At 37.6% G+C, this 20682-nt stretch overlaps 3 protein-coding genes across 6 annotated transcripts in view; 2 read left to right on the top strand and 1 right to left on the bottom strand.

Moving 5' to 3' along the window:
- Window positions 1–20682, top strand: part of LOC106088524 (cAMP-specific 3',5'-cyclic phosphodiesterase) — a 692903-nt gene that overhangs the window by 244234 nt on the left and 427987 nt on the right. The gene's annotated exons all lie outside the window — the stretch shown is intronic.
- LOC106088612 (membrane-bound alkaline phosphatase) lies at window positions 14210–16058 on the bottom strand. The gene is made up of 3 exons (XM_013254211.2): window positions 15897–16058; window positions 14679–15838; window positions 14210–14613 (listed from the first exon to the last, which is right to left on the bottom strand). The coding sequence occupies exons 1-3, from the start codon at window positions 15952–15954 to the stop codon at window positions 14284–14286; spliced, it is 1548 nt and encodes a 515-aa protein (XP_013109665.1). The 5' UTR covers window positions 15955–16058; the 3' UTR covers window positions 14210–14283.
- LOC106088606 (membrane-bound alkaline phosphatase) overlaps window positions 19599–20682 on the top strand; it is a 2647-nt gene continuing 1563 nt past the window's right edge. The window contains exon 1 of the mRNA XM_013254199.2: window positions 19599–20682. This exon is cut by the window's right edge and continues 241 nt beyond it. Within this exon, the coding sequence (XP_013109653.1) occupies window positions 19670–20682 (1013 nt within the window). The 5' untranslated portion in view covers window positions 19599–19669.

Genomic DNA, 20682 nt, shown 5'->3' with positions numbered 1-20682 from the left:
TTGTGCAAAATTTGAAGCGGCTAGCTTTACTCCTTCGGAAGTTAGCGTGCTTTCGACAGACAGACGGACGGACGGACGGACGGACGGACGGACGGACGGACGGACAGACGGACGGACATGGCTAGATCGACATAAAATGTCACGACGATCAAGAATATATATACTTTATGGGGTCTCAGACGAATATTTCGAGTAGTTACAATCAGAATGACGAAATTAGTATACCCCCCATCTTATGGTGGAGGGTATAAAAAATAAATAATACAAATATGATGTGTAAACATTCTGCTCCTCCCTTTCAAGCAGCATAGCAGGGTCTGAAAGTGAAAAGAGGCTGTGATTTCTGGTGGAGGGCCATAAGACGATTCTGTTGCTTTATTTTTGTGTAACTTGAGGGCTTTTAGACCTTTTTTTCGTATGCCATACATTTTGCAGCATTTCTTGTTCAGCTAGTGCGTATGATAGCACTACCCACATACAGTTTGATTGCTTTTATCAGGAGTATGCCCCTATTTGGAGGTAGCATGCTGGTACATTGGAAATAAATATTTATGGTGGTTTTTTTTTTGTGGTAATAATTGCATGTTGAAACTTAAATGGTATGTAAAAGGGAAAATGTACAAACAAATTCATAACCCAGGGGGGTTTTGGGGGAAAATGTTTTTTTTTTCCAAAAAATTTGTATTGCGAAAAACTAAAGCAACCAAGGTAGCAGCATAAATTTGAACAAATAAAATGCAAAAGTGTAATGAATGAATTCAGACGGACAGATGCAGACAGACGGACGGAGGGGCGGACAGAAAAACAGACAAACAATGGGATAGACAGACAAACGGACAGACAGATATATAAACGCATAAAAGACACTCTGACGGACAGACAGGCAAATAAAAAAATGGGAAGACAGATAGACAAACAGACTGAGAGACATATGGATAGACAAACAGACTGAGAGACACACAGATAGCTAAACAGACTGATGGACAGAAGACGGGCAAACAGAATGCTAGGCAGGCCGACGAACAAACAGACAGACGGGCGGACGGACGGAGTTCAGACAAACAAACGTACATATAGACAGACATAGGGATAGAGGAATAGAGAGACTGATGAACGGACAGACAGAAAAATGGACGGAAAGACATATGAACGGACAGAGAGAGAAACGGACGGAAAGACAGATAAAAGGAACGATGAACACACGGACCGACACGGCTAAATCGACTTAAAATGTCATAAAAATTAAGACAAATATTTCGAGGGCTTACAAGCGGAATGACGATCCTATAAAGGAGGTTATAAAAAAGGAGTAAAGCTAGCAGCTTGAAATTTTGAACAAATACTTCTTGTGTTCTTGTTTGGCTTCTTGAGCCACAAGAGGGAGAAATTCTTATCCGATTTGGCTGAAAGACGTGTTCTGTTTAATTTCCAACAACTGTGGTAAGTATGGTCAACATCGGTACATAACCTGACATAGCTGTCATATAAACCAATCTGGGGACTTGACTTCTTCAGCCTCTAGAGGGCGCAATTCCTATCCGATTCGTCTCAAATTTTGAATAACGTGTTTCGCTATGATTTGAGATAAAACTGATTTTGTTCTTACGAAAAATTTTAATAAAATTTTGTTGTAAGGATAAATTTTAATGAAAGTTTGTCTTTAGAGAAAATATCACATAAAATTTGTCCTTAGAGAAGACTTCACTGAAAATTTTGTCCTTGGGGAAAATTTTCATGAAATTTTCACTTTGGGGAAAATTTTAATGAACTTTTGTTTTTAGGAAAAGTTTCACTGCAATTTTGTCTTTAGGAAAATTTCATGGATAGATTTCACCGAAATTTTGTCTTAAACAAAAATTTCCTTGAATTTCAAGAGAAAATTTAATTGAAATTTTATCTTTAGGGGAAATTTCACTTAAATTTCATCTTAAAGGAAGAATTTTATGAAATTTTAATTTTAGGGAAAATGTTAAGTTCAATTTTGTCTTTAATTAAAATTTCGCTCAAATTTTTTCTATAGGGAAAATTTCGTTGAAATTTTTTTATAGGGAAAATTTGTCTGAAATTTTTTCTATAGGGGAAATTTTATTCAAATTTCGGTTTTCATTTGAATTTTGTTTTTATGGAAAATTACGCTGAATATTTGAAATATTGTCAGTTGTGAAATTTTATTGAATTTTTATTTTCAGACAACTCAAATTTTTATCCTTATGGAAAATTTTTAAAAACTTAAATGAAAGTTTGTTTCTAGAACAAATTTTAATAAAACTTTGTCTTCAGAGAAAATTTCACTTAAATTTTGTCTTCACTGAAAATTTTGAAATTTTGTCTTAAGAAAATTTTAATGAAATTTTGTCCTTGTGGAAAATTTTAATGAAATTTTATCCTTGTGGAAAATTTTAATGAAATTTTGTCCTTGTGGAAAATTTTAATGAAATTTTGTGTTTGGGTAAAATTTGTATAAAATTTTGTTTGCAAGGAAAATGTCTGTGATATGTTGTCTGTAGAAAAATTTTGGTTGTTGGCAAGATTTCACTGAAAATTTGCCTTTAAAAAAAATACCCTGAATTTCAAGAAAAAAATTTCATTGAAATTTTGCCTTTAGAGGAAATTTTAATTAGATTTTATTTTTGAGAAAATTTCACTAAAATTTTATCTTTAGTGAAAATTTCATAAAAATGTCATTAATGAAAGTTTCAACAAAATTTTTTTCTATAGAGAAAATTTCACTCAAATTTTGTATTGGAAAAATTTCACTTCAATTTCGTTTTGCACTTAAATTTTTTTCGTTATAAGAAATTATGCTGAAAGTTTGTAATTTTGTCTTTAGAGAAAATTTTACTGAATTTTTATTTTCACATAGAACTTAACTCAAATTTTGTCCTAACGAAACATTTTATTCTAATGTTTTAAGGGTAAATTTTTAATAAAATTTTGTTTTAATGAAAACTTCTTTTAAATGTATTAACCTACATTTTATACCTACATTTTATATTTAGAATCAATTTCACTTAAATTTTGTTCTTTGAAAAAATTCATCGGAAATTATGTCCTGAGGGAAAGTTTCATTGAGATTTTACCCAAGGGAAACTTGAAATATTTTCTAGAAGGAAAATTTCACCAAATTCTTTTCTTAAGGATTTCTGAATACTGCATTATCTTCCCTATTTCTTCATTTCTCTATTTTTTTATTTGTTCCATTCATTTTTATAAATATGTTCTTTATCTCCATCCAGTTATCTTAGTTTTGCATTCCATTCTAACAAAAAAGTAGGGAGGGCATTGAGATTAGCTGCTTTGTTGTCGTTGCGTTAGTGGTCGCATGCTCATTATATATATTTCGTTGTGCATTTTAATGACTGGTTTTCATTAAAATTCCCTTACTGCTGAACTTTTTGTAAATTGACTGCAAAAACGTGGGAAACGTGAAGTAATTCGTAGGAAAAAAGAGTTTATTAATTTTCTTCTTTTTGTTCCCTTTCGCTTCCCTATCAGGACTACAGTTGTCTAACTTTGTGTGCTTGAAAGTTTAAAATAGATATTCCCTATGTTCTCCTTTGTTGTCTTGTGTCACATTTTTATTAACCTTTTGTTAGCAGCTCACAGCATGGAAATAAAACAAAGGCAACGACACAGCTCTCTTTTTATTACAACAAATTTTTGATACATGAATCCTTATATGGCGCTCCATGGAGACCCATGCGAAACCTTAAAGAGATTTTTTATTTTCGAATCTTTGTGTTTCCCATTTGTTTCTTATGTATTTCATTTTTAGAGCGGGAAAAGTGACACTTTTTAACAATAAAAAATGGGACAATGAACAAATTAAGGATTTTTCGGTATTGAGGAAAATGTTTTGTGGGATTATAACACTGAGATAACACAAAAGATTATGTTGGATATTTTCTTTAAATATTTTAAATGGGTCATATGTAGGTTATCAAGCAGAATTGAAGGCAAAAGCCTTAAGTCTACATAATCTAGATTTGAGACTTAAGGGAAATTGACTTTGTAGGGAAAAGTCAATTTTTTTTTTGTTTTAAAAAGCTTTCTCAGACACCAGGGGGTAAAATAAAAAGCATCAGCAAATCGTTTACTGAAATCAAATCTTGATTTTCTTAAGGAAGCATTTTGTAATGTGGAATAATTGAACACCATTATGTTAAATTCGTTTATCTATCAAAAACTTTGTTGGTATATTTTTCTTTATACACCGAGTTTGGTGTAAATTTTCGTTCTCTTGCTTTTATTTATTTTTTTTTTTTTTTGTTAAAAATTTTCTATAAAGAAATGCCTTTCATAGAGCTTTCATTAAAGCAACAATTTCCCGGAATTCGAATTATGCAGCATCAGTTGAGCTAAACTCACAAACAATTGAATCTATCCATCCCTCTATATATCGCTCTCTCCATCCCTCTATCTCATCTCTCTCTTACTCTATCTCAATGTTGTCAAGAGTTCTTCATGGGGATTTATCTGTGTTGCCATGTGTGTGCGAATAAACTTGCAGTTCACATAGTATAATGTTATTGTTATTACACCCAATGGCAATAGCAAATTCAAATACACATAGACATATACAATCACCCACCCACATGGTCTCTGAGAGCAGACGCCCCCCCATTCAATTTATTATGCTTCATAGCTGTTGCTCCTCCAGCACACAAATACTCAATGTGCACTCACACATGCAGTCAAACAAAATAAATGGAGATTACAAAAGACCCTCCAAACATTTGGAAGTGACTTTCTCACTCCCTCCCAGAATAGTCACTTTTTAGGTCCTTTTGTATGATAGTTTGTAGAGATTTCAAGATTTACAACAACAAAATACATTACTGTCGGAATTCTATCATTCATGTTTCGCTAATTAGTTTCTCATAATCAACTGTTGTTGCTGCAAATTTAAAAATAGATTTTTTGTTGTTGTTTTAGACGCTAATTTAAAAAACCTCAAACAAGAGAATGTATGTTAACTTAGCCTTCTGTAATAAAGAAAGGCCGGTAGCACAGAGGGATAGCATACGCCTCACAATCCTAAGGTTGGCTGTTCAAATCCCAGTCAGGGAAAATCATTGCAAATAAAATCTTCGATTATTAATCTTGATTTGGAAAAGAAATAAATTAGAAAGAGAAATAAAAATTAGCCTCACTCTAAAAGGTAAAAAGAAAAGAAACATTTGGCAAATAAAAATTTATTTTTATAAATGACGTTGATAATCGAATTTTACACTTTTTTTAGTCCCTATTTAGTCACTTATGGGTATATATCGCCAAGTGGCACGTTTTCTCCCGTACCGAGACACTAATTAGAGTAAAAAATGATATCGCCTGAGATTGTTTTCAACTTCCTTGAGTGCAGATTTAGTGACTCGCACGATAGAAAATGTTTGGAGGGGAGATTCTTTACGCTGCAAACACACACACTACCACACATACAGACATACAGGGTGGCTGATGAAAGCCGCTACCAAAAAAAAATGTAATAACTTTTTTTCTATTTAATAATAATAATTTAATAATTAATTTAATTAATTAATTAATTAATTTAATTAATAATAATTTAATAATTAATTTAATAATTTAATTTAACATGAATAAAAGAAAAATGTATTCCATACACCGAAAAAAAAATGTAGCAATATTCATCATTGTAGCAATATTCATCAGCCACCCTGTACATTCTTATTTTTGCAGTCGCTGTTTTGTGGTGTTGTCTTTAAAGGCAACTCTTTTTTTTATAGGAAGGAAGTATGCATTGTGAAACTTTTCCTTTTGGAGCAAAACAATAACAATTTCAACTATGTTATGCCATTTAAAGGAGGGGGAAAATATAAAAACAAACGCTTGCACCGAGCAAACAACCAGACTTAGTGTCGTACATTTATTTTTGAAAGTTTTGCAACATCACAACAACATCGTTATTATCAATTGCACTCATTTAAAAAACGGATAACAAAAGCATAGCGAATGATTACCTCAATGGGGGAAATGCAATAAAAACAATGCAGAATTGGATAAGGGTTCGGGAAATTGGTTGCCTTAAAGTCAAATGCAAAGCATAGTTAGCAAAGCAGACAAAAGCAAAAGCACCGAGGGAGCTGCAAATAATAAAGCCAATATGTTTTACATGATAACGAAAGCCATGAGGCAAGGGTCAAAGGTTATGCATGCTATGCAATATTTCCCAAGAAGGGGAGAAAATGTAAAAACGATTTTCTATATAAATTTAATTTTGAGAATTGACGCTGAATAATACTGAATCTTAAAAAATATGTAACAAATAATAAGGTCATAAAGTTTGGCCGGGGCGAACTTTGGATACCCACCACCTCGGGAAAATATATAGGAGGGCTGCTATACAAGTTTCCGACCTAGGCAACACCAAGTGCTGTCAGGCGCAATCTGATATTGTCATTGAAAAGTTTGGCATTTTCTAGCAAAACTTTTTGACGTACTACCATTGTTTGTGTTGTTTATAGTAACTTGAAAAGATTTATTTGATAAAAAAATGGACTTAAATATTTAACTTTTTTGTGCGACCATTTTTCACAGCTTTCGGCATGAACATTCACGACACCGTGGCATTGATGATCTTTAATCTTTGTATGGCGATGAAGCACCATCCTATACAAATTAGCTACAACGCTCATCTAGAGTCGAGTCCCTTGAAGTTTGTCTAAAAACGGTCGTTTTATCAAAGAACATTGATGCCGTGCTTTAACTTTTTCATGAAATAGATACATCCTTCGGATTTTCTTCCACCAGCATATATTCAATATGGCATTAACACCTCGGCGTAAAGCAGGTATGTTTTCGTTGAATTCTGGACAATTTGACTATGGCTCAAAAAGACTCGTGTAAATAAGTTCGGCAATACAAAATACGATTGCGGTGCTTTAAAGCCGAAACAAAACAACAATCGACCGAATCGAATCGAGGAAGGGCCTAAATCCACGAACGTTGTTCGTGGAACAAACTAATTTTGCCCATGAGCATTCTACTAAGGAACGGGGGAAAACTTCTCACATATCAATGAGTGCAGTCCGATTCAAGTATTGAGCTCAATGATAAGGGACCTCCATTTTATAGCCGAGTCTAAACGGCTTACGCAGTGCGACAGCTCTTTGGGGAGAAGTTTTTGCAAGGCATAGTACCTCACAAATGTTGCCAGCATTAGGAGGGAAAAACCACCGCTGAAAATTTTTTCTGATGGTCTCGCCAGGATTCGAACCCAGGCATTCAGCGTCATAGGGGGACATGCTACGATGGCCTCGAACCTACCTTATATTACTGTGAAAAAAAAAACTGGTTTAATGAATTCAGTCATGACCGACGCTCATCTAGAGTCGAGTCCCGTGAAGTTTGTCTTGTCTGCTTTGACTTTTTCTGCCAAATCGTCATATCACAAACCGTGAGATAGAGGCATCTTTGGGCTTTTCTTCCACCAGCATACATTCGATATAGCATGCACACCTTGACGTAAGGAAGGTATGTTCTCGATAGACTCCGGAAAATTTGACTATGGCTCAAAAGAGTCTCGTGACAAAACAACGATCGACCGTCTGGGTCTTCGAAGACGGACCAAACCTACGAAAGTTGAGCGTGGAAGTACCAAGTTTTGCCCATGATCATTCCACTAAGGAACAGCGGCAAACTTCTCATATATCAATGAGTGCAGTTCGATTCAAGTTTCAGCTTAATGATAAGGACCACTTTTTCATAGCCGAGTCCAAACTGCATACTGCAGAGCGACACCTCTTTGGATAAATGTTTTTACATGGCACAGTACCTTATAAATGTTGTTTTCTTTAGGCTCTTGGTCGCGTCGTAGGAGGACATGCTTACTTCTGCGCTACAGCGGCCTAGTAGAAGAAGCATTTTGAAGCAAATGGCCGCCTGTTACTTCGGCAAAACTGATCATGTGGCGACTTTTCCGCTTGAGCAACGTAGCACGGGCAATTCTGAATGGTACACCACAATTTGATTGCGGTGTACCATATCGGTTTAAACCCTGATATAGCTCCAATATAAACCGATCTCCTGATTATACTTCTTGAGCTTATAGAGGGTGCAATTTTTATCCGATTTGGTTGAAACGTTGTACAACGATTTTCCCTATGACCTTCAACATACGTGCCAAATGTGGTCTAGGTCGATTCATAACCTGATATAGCTGTCATATAAACCAATCTGGGGTATTGTCTTCTTGAGCCTCTAGAGGGCTCAATTCCTATCCGATTTATCACAAACTTAGCATGACGTGTTTTGCTATGACTACCAAAAATAGTGCTAAATATGGTTCAAATTGGTCCATAACCTGACAGAGCTGCCATATAAACTGACCTTGAATCTTGACTTCTTCAGCCTCTAGAGGGCGCATTTCTTATCCGATTTGGCTGAAATTTTGCATGAAGTGTTTCGCTTTAACTTCCAACATCTATGTCAAGTATAGTATAAATCTGTTCAAAACCTGGTATAGCTACCATATAAACCGGTCTCCTCCTCGGTCTATAGCCTGATATAGCTCCCCTATAAACCGATATTTTAACCATAACCATATTTTACTTCTTGAGCCCCACAAGGGCGCAACTCTTATTCGATGTGGCTGAAATTTTACACAATGACTTCTACTATGGTCTCCAACATTCAATTAAGTAATGGTCCGAATCAGACTATAACTTGATATAGCTCCAATAGTATAGAATTTTTCTTCTTTCATCATTTGTTTGCCTAAAAAGAGATACCGGGTAAATAACTCGACAAATGCGATCCAGGGTGGAGGGTATATAAGATTCGGCCGGGCCAAACTAGGCACGCTTTTACTTCTTATAGACTTAAGCTGGGTCGGAGATGGATATTTCTATATGTTACAGACGGGTTGACAAAATGAGTATAGCGCCATCATTTGGTGGTGATTACTAGAAAAAATATATGGATTTTAAAAAGCGAAAGTCAAAATCAAATAACTTGTTGTGATAAGACATTAAACATGTCAGTTTTCTTTATTATGTTTGAAATTTTATTTCAATGTTAAAAAAAATAAAATAAATATAAACTTAAAACTTAAACCTAAACGAATTTCCTCCCTTTTCAAGATTTTAATACATAATTGGCTTAAGATTACTCGCAAACCTTGCATTTTATGTACACAGTTCCTGTGGCAATATTGCTGACAATGCCATGAGGAAATGTTTTATTGGGCTACAATTATGTTTTTTAGAAATTTTTGTTTAAGTTTTCCTCTGTAAAATTTAAAGTTATAGGTGTTTGAAGAATTTTCATCAAAGCTTGATATTTATTAAAAATTTTTTGAGGAAATTCAACATAAAAACCTTTTTATTGTGAAAAATTGTATTGCGGTAGATTTTCACAGGAAATTTAATCAAAATTTGCTCGCAAAAAATAAAACATTTTTGACTTTTTTACGACAAACCAAATAGTTTTATATCGAAGTATTTTATTTTTATGATTTTTTATTGTTATTCCTACTAGAAAGTAAGGTTGAGTTTTTGAGCGTATAGAACAGTGATTGGTAAAAATACTCACACTATTACTCATTACTGTGTACGTACACAAGAAAATAATCCCAAGCAAGACCATGGGCGTGCACAGTATTGCAATTGTGTGCTCGTCACTTTCAAAGATACATTCTCACAAACATCATAACTGAACAAAGAGTCAGTATATTGAGTGGCTCGGTCGAGTGTGGATTGTAAATTTTTAAGTTTCGCCTTGGGAACATGGGATATATGCTGGTATGTCCAATGAGAAAAATCATTAGAGCAACAGACACTTGGCTGCTAGGTACAATAAAACTCGATACGAATTTCCTTTAGGGTAAAAAAGTGATTATTTGTCACAAATTCTTGAAAGAATTGATCGAAAAAAACGTACTTTATTGTAAATAAAGTTCAATGTTTTTCAGCAGAGAAGTTAACGTGTCGAAAATTTCCCTTGTGTGAAACGAATTATGTTTTATAATTAAATTCGGAGGCCACCGTAGCGCAGAGGTTAGCATGTCCGCCTATGACGCTGAATGCCTGCGTTCGAATCCTGGCGTGACCATCAGAAAAAATTTTCAACGGTGGTTTTCCCCTCCTAATGCTGGCAACATATGTGAGGTACTATGCCATGTAAAACTTCTTTCCAAAGAGGTGTCGCACTGCGGCATGCCGTTCGGACTCGGCTATAAAAAGGAGGCCCCTTATCATTGAGCTTAAACTTGAATCGGACTGCACTCATTGATATGTGAGAAGTTTGCCACTGTTCCTTAATAGAATGTTCATGGGCAAATTTTGCATTTTGCATTAAATGCGTGTGGCTCAAGAAAAAATTTATGCAAAATTATAGAATTAAAATACCGTCTTAATTCGGTAAGGTACTCGAAAACTGGCAAAATATTTGAAAATACTGTCTTCAACAGGATAATGTCTAGATAAAGACCGAATTGTTGCCGTTTGAATTTAGCTCAAAAATTCGCCGTTCTTCGTTTTCTGCATTGTTTGACGTTTATCAGGCTATGAACTGTAGGCCCGACAGACAGGAGTAACGCTACGGTAGTGGTTGTAGCATAAGAAACGTATGTCGAAGGAGTGTTGTCTGTGATCAAATCCATCTGTTTTCTGGCAATTTTTTTTCAGGAATCAATTAAATCCTTTAATTGCTGGTGATATTCATTCTCATGGCCATTATCTCGACTAACTGCCCTATGGGAGACATAACGTATAACATTTTTTGAGTAGTTAAATTAAAATTCCTTCGTTGTAATTTTAGGTCATGATAAATTTCGTGAAAATTTCGCCGCCAATTTTATTTATATCGTAGTAAAACGTTTTTAGCAGAACATTTCGATGTTTTTCCTATTTTTCCCATAAAATTTCCATTTATATTTTGTTAAAAAGTTTGCCAACAATTTAATTTTTATTTGCTTTTTCTGGCAAGCATAATCTCTACCACCACTTTGGTCGTTAGAGAAAATAGTTTCCGGCTCAATGCTGCTCTCTTCACTTGACTGAGCGTGCATGTATTTGACCACACACAGCTCGCATCCCAGCAAGTTCATTTCTTTATTGTTATTTGTTTTTGTTTTTTTTCTGTCTTTCAGCAGTACTACCATTTCCGTTTCTCACAGCACAATAGCAGTTTCCCAAAAATGATTTTTAGTTTTCATTTGTTGGTGTGTATTTTCATTTTATTTTATTGTTGTGCTAAGCCATAGAATATGGTATTCCCTACAATGCTTTTGTTGCTATATGTGTATGTGTATGTGTGCATATATCAATGTGGGTATATAATTGCCCCTTTGTTAATTTATTTGCATGCAAATCTACATGTCTATTTTTTGGGGGTACAGATTGTCATTTAAAGAGATCTAACTGCATTTTTGTGACTCGATTCATGCGAACTTTTTTCGATTCTTATAGTGGCCAAAAAACACCAATTTGTTCAATGCATTAGGGCTTTAGACCGCCGCCCAAACTGAGACATATGCTGATTATGAAAATATGGCGAGAAGATGACGTCCAAATCCAAATAACGGCTATCGCGTAGCACCCAAAACATCCTAAAGCGGATGATTTCAAGTAGCACACCACGCAATCGGTGTTATTTGCTCCCACTCTATATTTATTCTGGCCATGCTCTGCGATCTAAAGCATGAGAGCATTGCAAATACCGAGTGATGAGTTTCACACATCAGGAGGAGACGATCGACTGCAAGTTTTCTCAGGACGATACTTCCTACAGGAATCTCTTTAATTGCTTCAAAAGGATGGTATAGTTAAGGCTGGAAAACCGATAATATTCTCCACATATGAAATGCACACTTTGGGGTATGAGCTAGTGCTCCTTCACAGGCTTATTTGGATATGTATTCAGCCAAATTGGATAGGAATTGCGCCGTCTGGAGTCCCAAGGCCTCAAGACCCCAGATAGGTTTATATGACAGCACTATCAGGTTATGGACCGATTTCAACCAAGCTCAACACAGCTGTTGGAAATCAGAACAAAACACCTTATGCCAAATTTCAGTCTAACCGGATAAGAACTGCGCCCTCTAGTGGCACAAGAAGTCAAGCCATGTCCGTCCGTCCGCCTGTCTGTCGAAAGCACGCTAACTTCCGAACGAGTAAAGCTAGAAATTTGAAATTTTGCACAAATACTTCTTATTAGTGTAGGTCGGTTAGTATTGTAAATGGGCCAAATCGGTCCATGTTTTGATATAGCTGCCATATAAACCGATCTTGGGTCTTGACTTCTTCAGCCTCTGGAGGGCGCAATTCTTATCCGATTGGAATGAAATTTTGCACGACATGTTTTTTATGATATCCAACAACTGCGCCAAGTGTGGTTCAAATCGGTCCATGACCTGATATAGCTGCCATATAAACCGATCTTGGGTCTTGACTTCTTGAGCCTCTGGAGGACGCAATTCTTCTCCGATTTGAATGAATTATTGCACGAAGTATTTTTTTATAATATCCAACAACTGTGCGAAGTATGAACCTAGTCGGTTCATAACCTGATACAGCTGCCATATAAACCGATCTTGGGTCTTGACTTCTTGAGCCTCTAGAGAGCGCAATACTCATCCTATTTGGCACAAATTTTGTACAACGGCTCCTCCCATGGCCTTCAACATACGTGTGCAATATGGCCAGAATCGATCTATAGCTTGATACAGCTCCCATATAAACCGATCTCCCGATTTCGCTGCTTGAGCCCCGAATCGGACTATAACTTAATATAGCTGCTCCTCCGTCCTTATTCATTATACTTTGTTTGCCTAAAAATAGATACTGCGTAAAGAACTCGACAGATGCTACCATGGTGGAGGGTATATAAGATTCGGCCCGGCCGAACTTAACACGCTCTTACCTGTTTATAATTTTGTTATACCCTACCCCACTACTGTGGTACAGGGTGTCATAACTTAGTGAATTTGTTTATAACACCCAAAAGGAAGAGAGATAGACCCATTGATAAGTATACCGATCGACTCAGAATCACTTTCTGATGCGATTTAGCTATGTCCGTCCGTCTGTCTGTCCGTCCGTCTGTCTGTCCGTCCGTCTGTCTGTCCGTCCGTCTGTCTGTCTGTCCGTCCGTCCGTCTGTCTGTCCGTCCGTCTGTCTGTCCATATTAATTTGTGTACAAAGTACAGGTCGCAGTTTTCATCCGATCGTCTTCAAATTTGGTACAGGCATGTTTTTCGGCCTAGAGACGAAGCCTATTGAAGTTGGAAAAAATTGGTTCAGATCTGGATATAGCTCCCATATATATATGTTCGTCCGATTTTCAGTAATAATGCAATAAAATGGTCATTTGTTAACCGATTCTCTCGAAATTTGGCGCAAAGGATTTTTTTACGACTGTCGACATTATTAGTGAGTTTCATAGAAATCGGTTCAGATTTAGATATAGCTCTCATATATATATATATATATATATCGCTTTACAAAATATTGCTTTCCTCAATGACTACCACAATATGTGTAGAGTTTGGTTAAAATCGGTTCAGATTTAGATATAGCTCCCATATATATGTTCGTACGATTTGCAGTAATATTGCAATAAAATGGTCTCTTGCTGACCGATTTTCTTGAAATTCGGCAGGAGGGATTTCCTCTAGACTCTCAATAATACTGGTGAATTTCATGTAAATCGGTTCAGATTTAGATATAGCTCTCATATATAAATATCGCTCGATTTTAACTTCTAGAGTCACTGCAAGCGCATTTATTGATACATCTTGCCAAAATTTGGCAAAACGCTTTCCTCGACGACTGCCACAGTATCTGAGGAGTTTGCTCGAAAACTATTCAGAATTAGATATAGCTCCCATATATACGTTCGTCAGATTTGTCAATGAATTTCTTAATTTTTCAAAAAGATATATATATTTGAATTTTTGTTAGTTAACTCACTTGGCTTTTCATCATTTTTCACTCTTATGCATATGATATACGATTCATATGAATTTTTGCCGAACACATACACACACACACTCTATAGAACCAACATTTGGTTATAAAAAATTTAATTAATTCTGAGGATTTGTGCATTTCTGTATTCCCTTTTCGTTTGATTCTTTGCCACCGACATCCAACCCCCCAAAGGACTTGGGGCATGCTTTGCACACAATAAAAAAAAGATCAAGCAATACACTAACCGTTCACATTTTGTTTATATATTTTTGGTTATTTGCTGTTTGGTAAAAAATTCTTTAATATTTCATACATAAATATATCACAGGATGACACTCCCCATATCTTTAGGTGTCTACTTGTGGGCATATGGTCCTATTTGTGCAGCTCTGGCCATAAGCATGGGTATATTTGTCTGCAAATAATTGCCACTGAAATAATGGGCAAAGGGTCCTTTGGCAAAAATGGCCACATCATCAGCGCCATGAGTTTCCGATTCCAAAGGCACTGTGGCCATATATTTTTTCTTGGGGTCAGTGAAATCCTTATCGGAGAGATCTTTTCTACCTTTTTTGTCCGAGAAGGTTTTCTCATAACCGGGGCCATTGGCATACGAAAGTATGGTATAGGGTAAACCATCATCGGCGAGTTCATCGTTCAAGCCCAAGATATCGGAATCACGAGACTAAAAATAAAAGAAAACATTTATTTTGTTTGTGACTCAAACAAAAAAAAAATGTATTTTCTCACCGCATAACCATTTATGGTCATGGTATGTGAATGATCCGAAGTCACCACTATCAGAGTGTCCTCGGAGGAGGTCATTGCCAAAGCCTTTTCCACTGCATTTATAAATTCTTCAGTTTCCTCCAAACTTCTTCTTGCTCTGGTGTCATGATGGGCCATATCAATTTTGGCTCCCTCCACAAATAGGAAAAATCCTTCGGGAGACTTTTGCAGCACCTTAAGGGCAGCCTCGGTCATTTCACTAAGTGAAGGTACATCATCCTTTAGGTCTTGTCGCTCCAAATCCCCATGATAAGGGCAATGTGAAGAGGCGAATAGCCCTAAGACATAATCCGTATTTTTGAAATCTCCTAGGCTTAGCAAATCCTTTTTATTCCAAACATAAGAGGCCTTCTTCTGCTGGGCCTTCTTAAGAGCCTTCCATTCCTCAATGAGATTGCGACCATCTTGACGATGGCCGGGAACATCAGTCTCATCGAAAACGGTTTCATTAAGGAAATTTCTTCTTCCCCCACCCATAATGACACGTAACTCTGAGCCCACTGGCCATTCCACCAATTGTCTTGCTATGTCCACATTTAAGTCTGCATCACATTCGTTTTCCTTGATCTTGGCATCATTTTCCCATTCTCTTTGTGCCGTGTGAGCATATACCCCCGCAGGAGAGGCATGTGTCACTCTGGCGGTGGTCACCAAACCAGCCCATTTTCCCGAATCCTGAGCCCATTTGGCTATGCTCTGCGTATGCAAAGACTCATCCTGACCCAAATCACAATCGTAGCGGGGAACTTGGGCATTGACGCCAATGGTGCCATAGTTACCCTTGACTCCTGTTAGGTAGCCTGTTGCCGTTGAGGCCGAATCCGGCACTTGTTTATCCACACAAAAAGTTTTCGACAAACCCACATAGGGAAACTTTTCAAAGGCCACCTGCTCGGAGGCATCTCTAATGAAGGAACGCACTGCTGTCACCGTCTGCACCGACATGCCATCTCCCAAAAATAGTATCACATTTTTGGCCTTATTCACATTTAGATTTTGTTGTTGCTGTAACTTTTGTTCAATGTAACTTTGAGCATTGCCAAACCAATGGCCTGGCTCAAGCTCATTGGTATTTGAGGTGTGTCCAGCCTTCACCTTCTTCCAGTGGGGATGTGTGTCATCTGCGAAAGCGAAATTGAAATTGAAACCCACATTAACACATGAAGTCTCCAGACTTACCTATTCTCTTGGCCAATGCCAAAGTGGCAAATAGAGCCAAGCAGCCAAGCCAGTGCATTTTTTTTTCTGTTTTGTAGGCGTGTAGACTACACACAAAACTCGTTTTCTATAACAAACGCTTGGGGGATACAAAAAACTAGCAAATCGTCTGCGTCTTTATTCGCGTTACATATCCCAACGCTTGCTAATTGTTGACTGTTTTCAATCACCACGTTTTGTGGCTGTTTTATAAACAAAGACCATTGAAGAGATCGTTTGCTAGCTGTCATTAGATTTGGCACTTACAGTGGCACTTCGAGATGGCTATAAATAATTGTTTCGATTTGCTTGTTTTTGCTTAAAGTATTCACTTGCAAACTCTTTAGAGTTTTAATCTTATCTCATTTGAACTCCTTATTGCAAAAGTCAGCAAATATGTCCGATTTGGGGTTTTGGCCCTAAAAACTATGAATATTTAGTTCCACTCTCTTTAAGACCCAAATTGTCTTGGTGAGCAAATACGTCCTATTTGGGGGTTGTTATGGTGGTGGGACGTCCGTTAGACAGTTGGCTCCTAATGTTGACATCAGATACGTGGTCTACTCCCATATACCTTTACTTTGAGCCCCATTTTTCCATAGTCGGCAAACATGACCGGCTTGGGGGATGTTTTGGGGGATGGGCGGCCACTCAGTGAGTTGGCCTTCAAAATATATATCGGATTCGTGTTCTACTTTAAAAACCCTCTTATATGAGCCTTATATTGCAATAGACAGAAAATACTTACTATTTGGGTAATGTTGTGGGGGTGGCGTGGCCCCATAGACACTTTTCCCGAATATTGATATCAAATTCATGCTTTATTCCCAAAGACCTTTCATTTGAGCCCCATATAGCTATGGTCGTAAATTTGTCCCCTTTGGGGGATGTTTTTGGTGAGAGGCGGCCCCCCAAGCCCTTGGTCCCATATTTAGATACAAGATTGGTATTCTACATTCAAATACCTTTAATTGAAGCCCCATATTCCCATGGTCTGTAAATAAGTCCAGTTTGGGGGGTGTTTTGGGAAAGGGGTGGATCCCCAGAAACGTGGTCCCACATTTGGATATCAGATTCGTATTCAACTCACAAATAACTTTCATTGCAGTCCCATATTGCCATGGTCGGTAAATATGTCCGATTTAGGGGTGTTTTGGGGCTCCTAGCACTTGGTCCTACAATTGGATATCAGATACGTTTTCTCATCCTAAATAGCTTTCATCCCATATTGTCGTGATTGGTCAAAATATATGTTTGGTAGGTTTTAGGGTGGGGCGGCCCCCTTAGGTACCCCATCCGAAATTTGGATAGCAAATTTGTATTTTTAGGGTACTATTATATGGGAGCACACAAATTTCGCTTAAATCGCACCACCCATCTCCGAGATCTGGCGTTTCTGAAAATTAGGATAAGGGGGAGGGTCCGCCCCCACTTCAGATATCAAAAAATGTAGTACCCTATTTTCACCATGGGGTCATTATGCACCATCTGTGAAAATTTCAAGAAAATCGGTTCAGCCGTTTTTGAGTCTATAAGGAACACACAAACATACAAACAAACAAACAAATCTACAAACAAGCACAAATTGATATTTATATATAAGATATCAAAACGTGGACCGATATAGCCCGTCTACAATGCCAACTGACCTACACTAATAAGAAGTATTTGTGCACAATTTCAAGCGGCTAGCTTTACTCCTTCGATAGTTAGCGAGTTTTCAACAGACAGACGGACGGACAGACGAACGGACGGAAAGACGGACGGACAGACGGACGGACGGAAAGACGGACGGACAGACGGACGGACGGACGGACAGACGGACGGACAGACGGACGGACAGACGGACGGACAGACGGACGGACAGACGGACGGACAGACGGACGGACAGACGGACGGACAGACTGACGGACAGACTGACGGACGGACGGACAAAACGGACGAACAGACGGACGGACAGACGGACGGACAGACGGAAGGACGGACATGGTTAGTTCGACTTAAAATGTCATCACGATCAAGAATATATTGGGTTGCCCAAAAAGTAATTGCGGATTTTTCATATAGTCGGCGTTGACAAATTTTTTCACAGCTTGTGACTCTGTAATTGCATTCTTTCTTCTGTCAGTTATCAGCTGTTACTTTTGGCTTGCTTTAGAAAAAAAGTGTAAAAAAAGTATATTTGATTAAAGTTCATTCTAAGTTTTATTAAAAATGCATTTACTTTCTTTTAAAAAATCCGCAATTATTTTTTGGGCAACCTAATATATACTTTATGGAGTCTTAGACGTATATTTCGAGGAGCTACACACAGAATGACGAAATTAGTATACCCCCATCCTATGGTGGAGGTTATAAAAATAGTTATTTGTTTACCGATTCTCTCGAAATTTTGCAGGAATGATTTTCTTATAACTCTCTGTATTTCTGGTGAATTTCATAGAAATCGGTTCAGATTTAGATATAGCTGTCATATATGTATGTCACTAGATTTTTACCCCAAGAGCCAGTGCAAGCGCATTTATTGACCAATCTTCCCAAAATGTGCTTTTCTCGACGACTTCCATAATAGCCATAAAGTTTTATCGAAATCGGTTCAGATTTAGATCTATATGTTCGCCACATTTTGTTTTTTGTCATATATCACCCGTAGTTACTACATTTTGAACATATTTGCTTTGCTCGAAATTCGATACAGTAATTTTAATAACCTATCTGAATACATCCGCCGAGGTCCATGAAAATTGGTTCAGAATTAGATATAGCCCCCCTTTTGTATTTATGGGGTAGGTGTAGGGTGTTATACAGTCGGCATCGCGAGACTTTTGCCTTTCCCTACAAGTTTTTTTTTAACTTAGTTTCATAAAAATTCGATTTATTATCTCTTAAGTACAGTTCCCCATCTCTTCCCCATAGTTCAACCAGTTGACCATCACAAAATGTTGTAAGAAATTTTGTAGCTAACTTTAAGCCGATTTTTTCTCGGAAATATTTTTAAGCATACTCCAATGCTAATTGCTTTATTCTTAAATCTATGAATTTTTTAATTAAATATTTAAGGAAGCTTATATTTACCTTGAGTAAAATCCCCTTTTTTGAGAGAAAAAATCAACTCAAAAGCTTTCTGCCACTATATACTTTCATTTTGTATTTCCCCCAAAAAAAAAAAAACGGTGGTCACCTTACATCAAACCGTAACACCAGTCCAAAGGTATTCCCCGGCTATCAAAAACACATAACTCACAATTCACGTGAATATCACGCTATTGACAGCAAAGTCTGAGCCAAATAGAGTTAACAAACGATTATCACCTGGGTTTAGGGCAAAGCAAAAGCAAAAGCAAATAGCCATGTCTGGCTCAGAGACATTGTTTTGACCATAATCACCAAAATTAAACGGCAAATGATTGATAGTATCATCGCCATCATGGAAATAACAAAGAAAACTCACCAAAGATTTATGGCCGATTAAAAATAGCCAAAAACCTATTTGAGTTAGGCTGCCAATAAAAATCAATTACAACCAGTCATAAATTTGGCGCTGAGCACTGAGCACACACTGCCATTTGCTACGCTTGAAACGGCGCGAAAAACGTGTAGGGCAAACACGAGTCGCTCGAGATATGCAATCAACGGCAGCCGCCAACCTGCACTCGTGAACGATCGAACGACTAGACAAGATGGCTATGATTTGTTATAAAAACCAAATCAATTGTCGCGTTCACATTTAGTTAGCGCTGGGAGCTCCCATTAAAATGTTGTTCCAACGAGTGATAGGTGTGAGTGTGCGATTTGTGGTTACCCTCTGGGTGATAATTCAAGCCTGCAATGGGGGTATGGCTTTAAAATGTGGCGAAGATGATGAAGATTGTCGGGAACAGTTCATGCATCCTGATTTGAGGGAGCATGCCTTAAAGCGTCGCTCCATACCTGCGGAAGTTTTATCGGATTATTGGCTGGATAAGGGTCAACGCTTTGTGGCCTATAAAGATGCCACCGCCAATACGCCCCCCAGAGGTAAGGCCAAAAATATTATACTCTTCTTGGGAGATGGCATGTCTTTGTCCACCTTGGCTGCAACACGCATCTATCTGGGTGGGGAGGAGCAGGAATTGTCATTTGAAAGTTTCCCCGATACAGGGCTAATGAAAACCTATGCCATTGATAGCATGGTGCCGGATTCGGCGTGTGCAGCCACAGCCTTTTTGGCTGGAGTAAAAGCCAATTATGGCACCTTGGGTGTTTCTGGTCATGTGGAGAGAGGTGATTGTGACGCCTCAGCGAATACTTCATTTCAAGTGGACTCCATAGGCAAATGGGCCTTAGATAGTGGACGTCAAGTGGGCTTGATAACCAACACTCGAATCACACATGCCACGCCCGCCGGCCTCTATGCCCATGTGGCCGATCGTGATTGGGAGAATGATAAGAAATTGAAAAATGATTGTGGCAAAAACTCTGGCATAAAGGATATAGCCCTTCAGTTAATGGAGGGTGATGTAGGCAGTCGCCTTAAAGTCATTATGGGTGGCGGCAGGGCCCAGTTTGTGGACAATGGCTATTATGAAGATGGCAAACGGCGCGATGGTCGTAATCTAATTCAAGAATTTTTGGACGAAAGTGCCCAAAACATTTATGTTGAAACCAAAGAAGATCTAGAGCATGCTGATGTGGAGAACACCAAACGCCTATTGGGCCTCTTCAATGATGGTCATATGAAATACAATTTGAAGGCTATGGACTCTGTAAAAAATCATCAACCCTCTTT

This window comes from Stomoxys calcitrans, chromosome 4 (assembly GCF_963082655.1).
Source record: "Stomoxys calcitrans chromosome 4, idStoCalc2.1, whole genome shotgun sequence".
NCBI classification, from domain to species: domain Eukaryota; kingdom Metazoa; phylum Arthropoda; class Insecta; order Diptera; family Muscidae; genus Stomoxys; species Stomoxys calcitrans.
The sequence above is the reverse complement of the archived record's forward strand: the minus strand, read 5'-3'. Positions and strand labels throughout refer to the sequence as shown.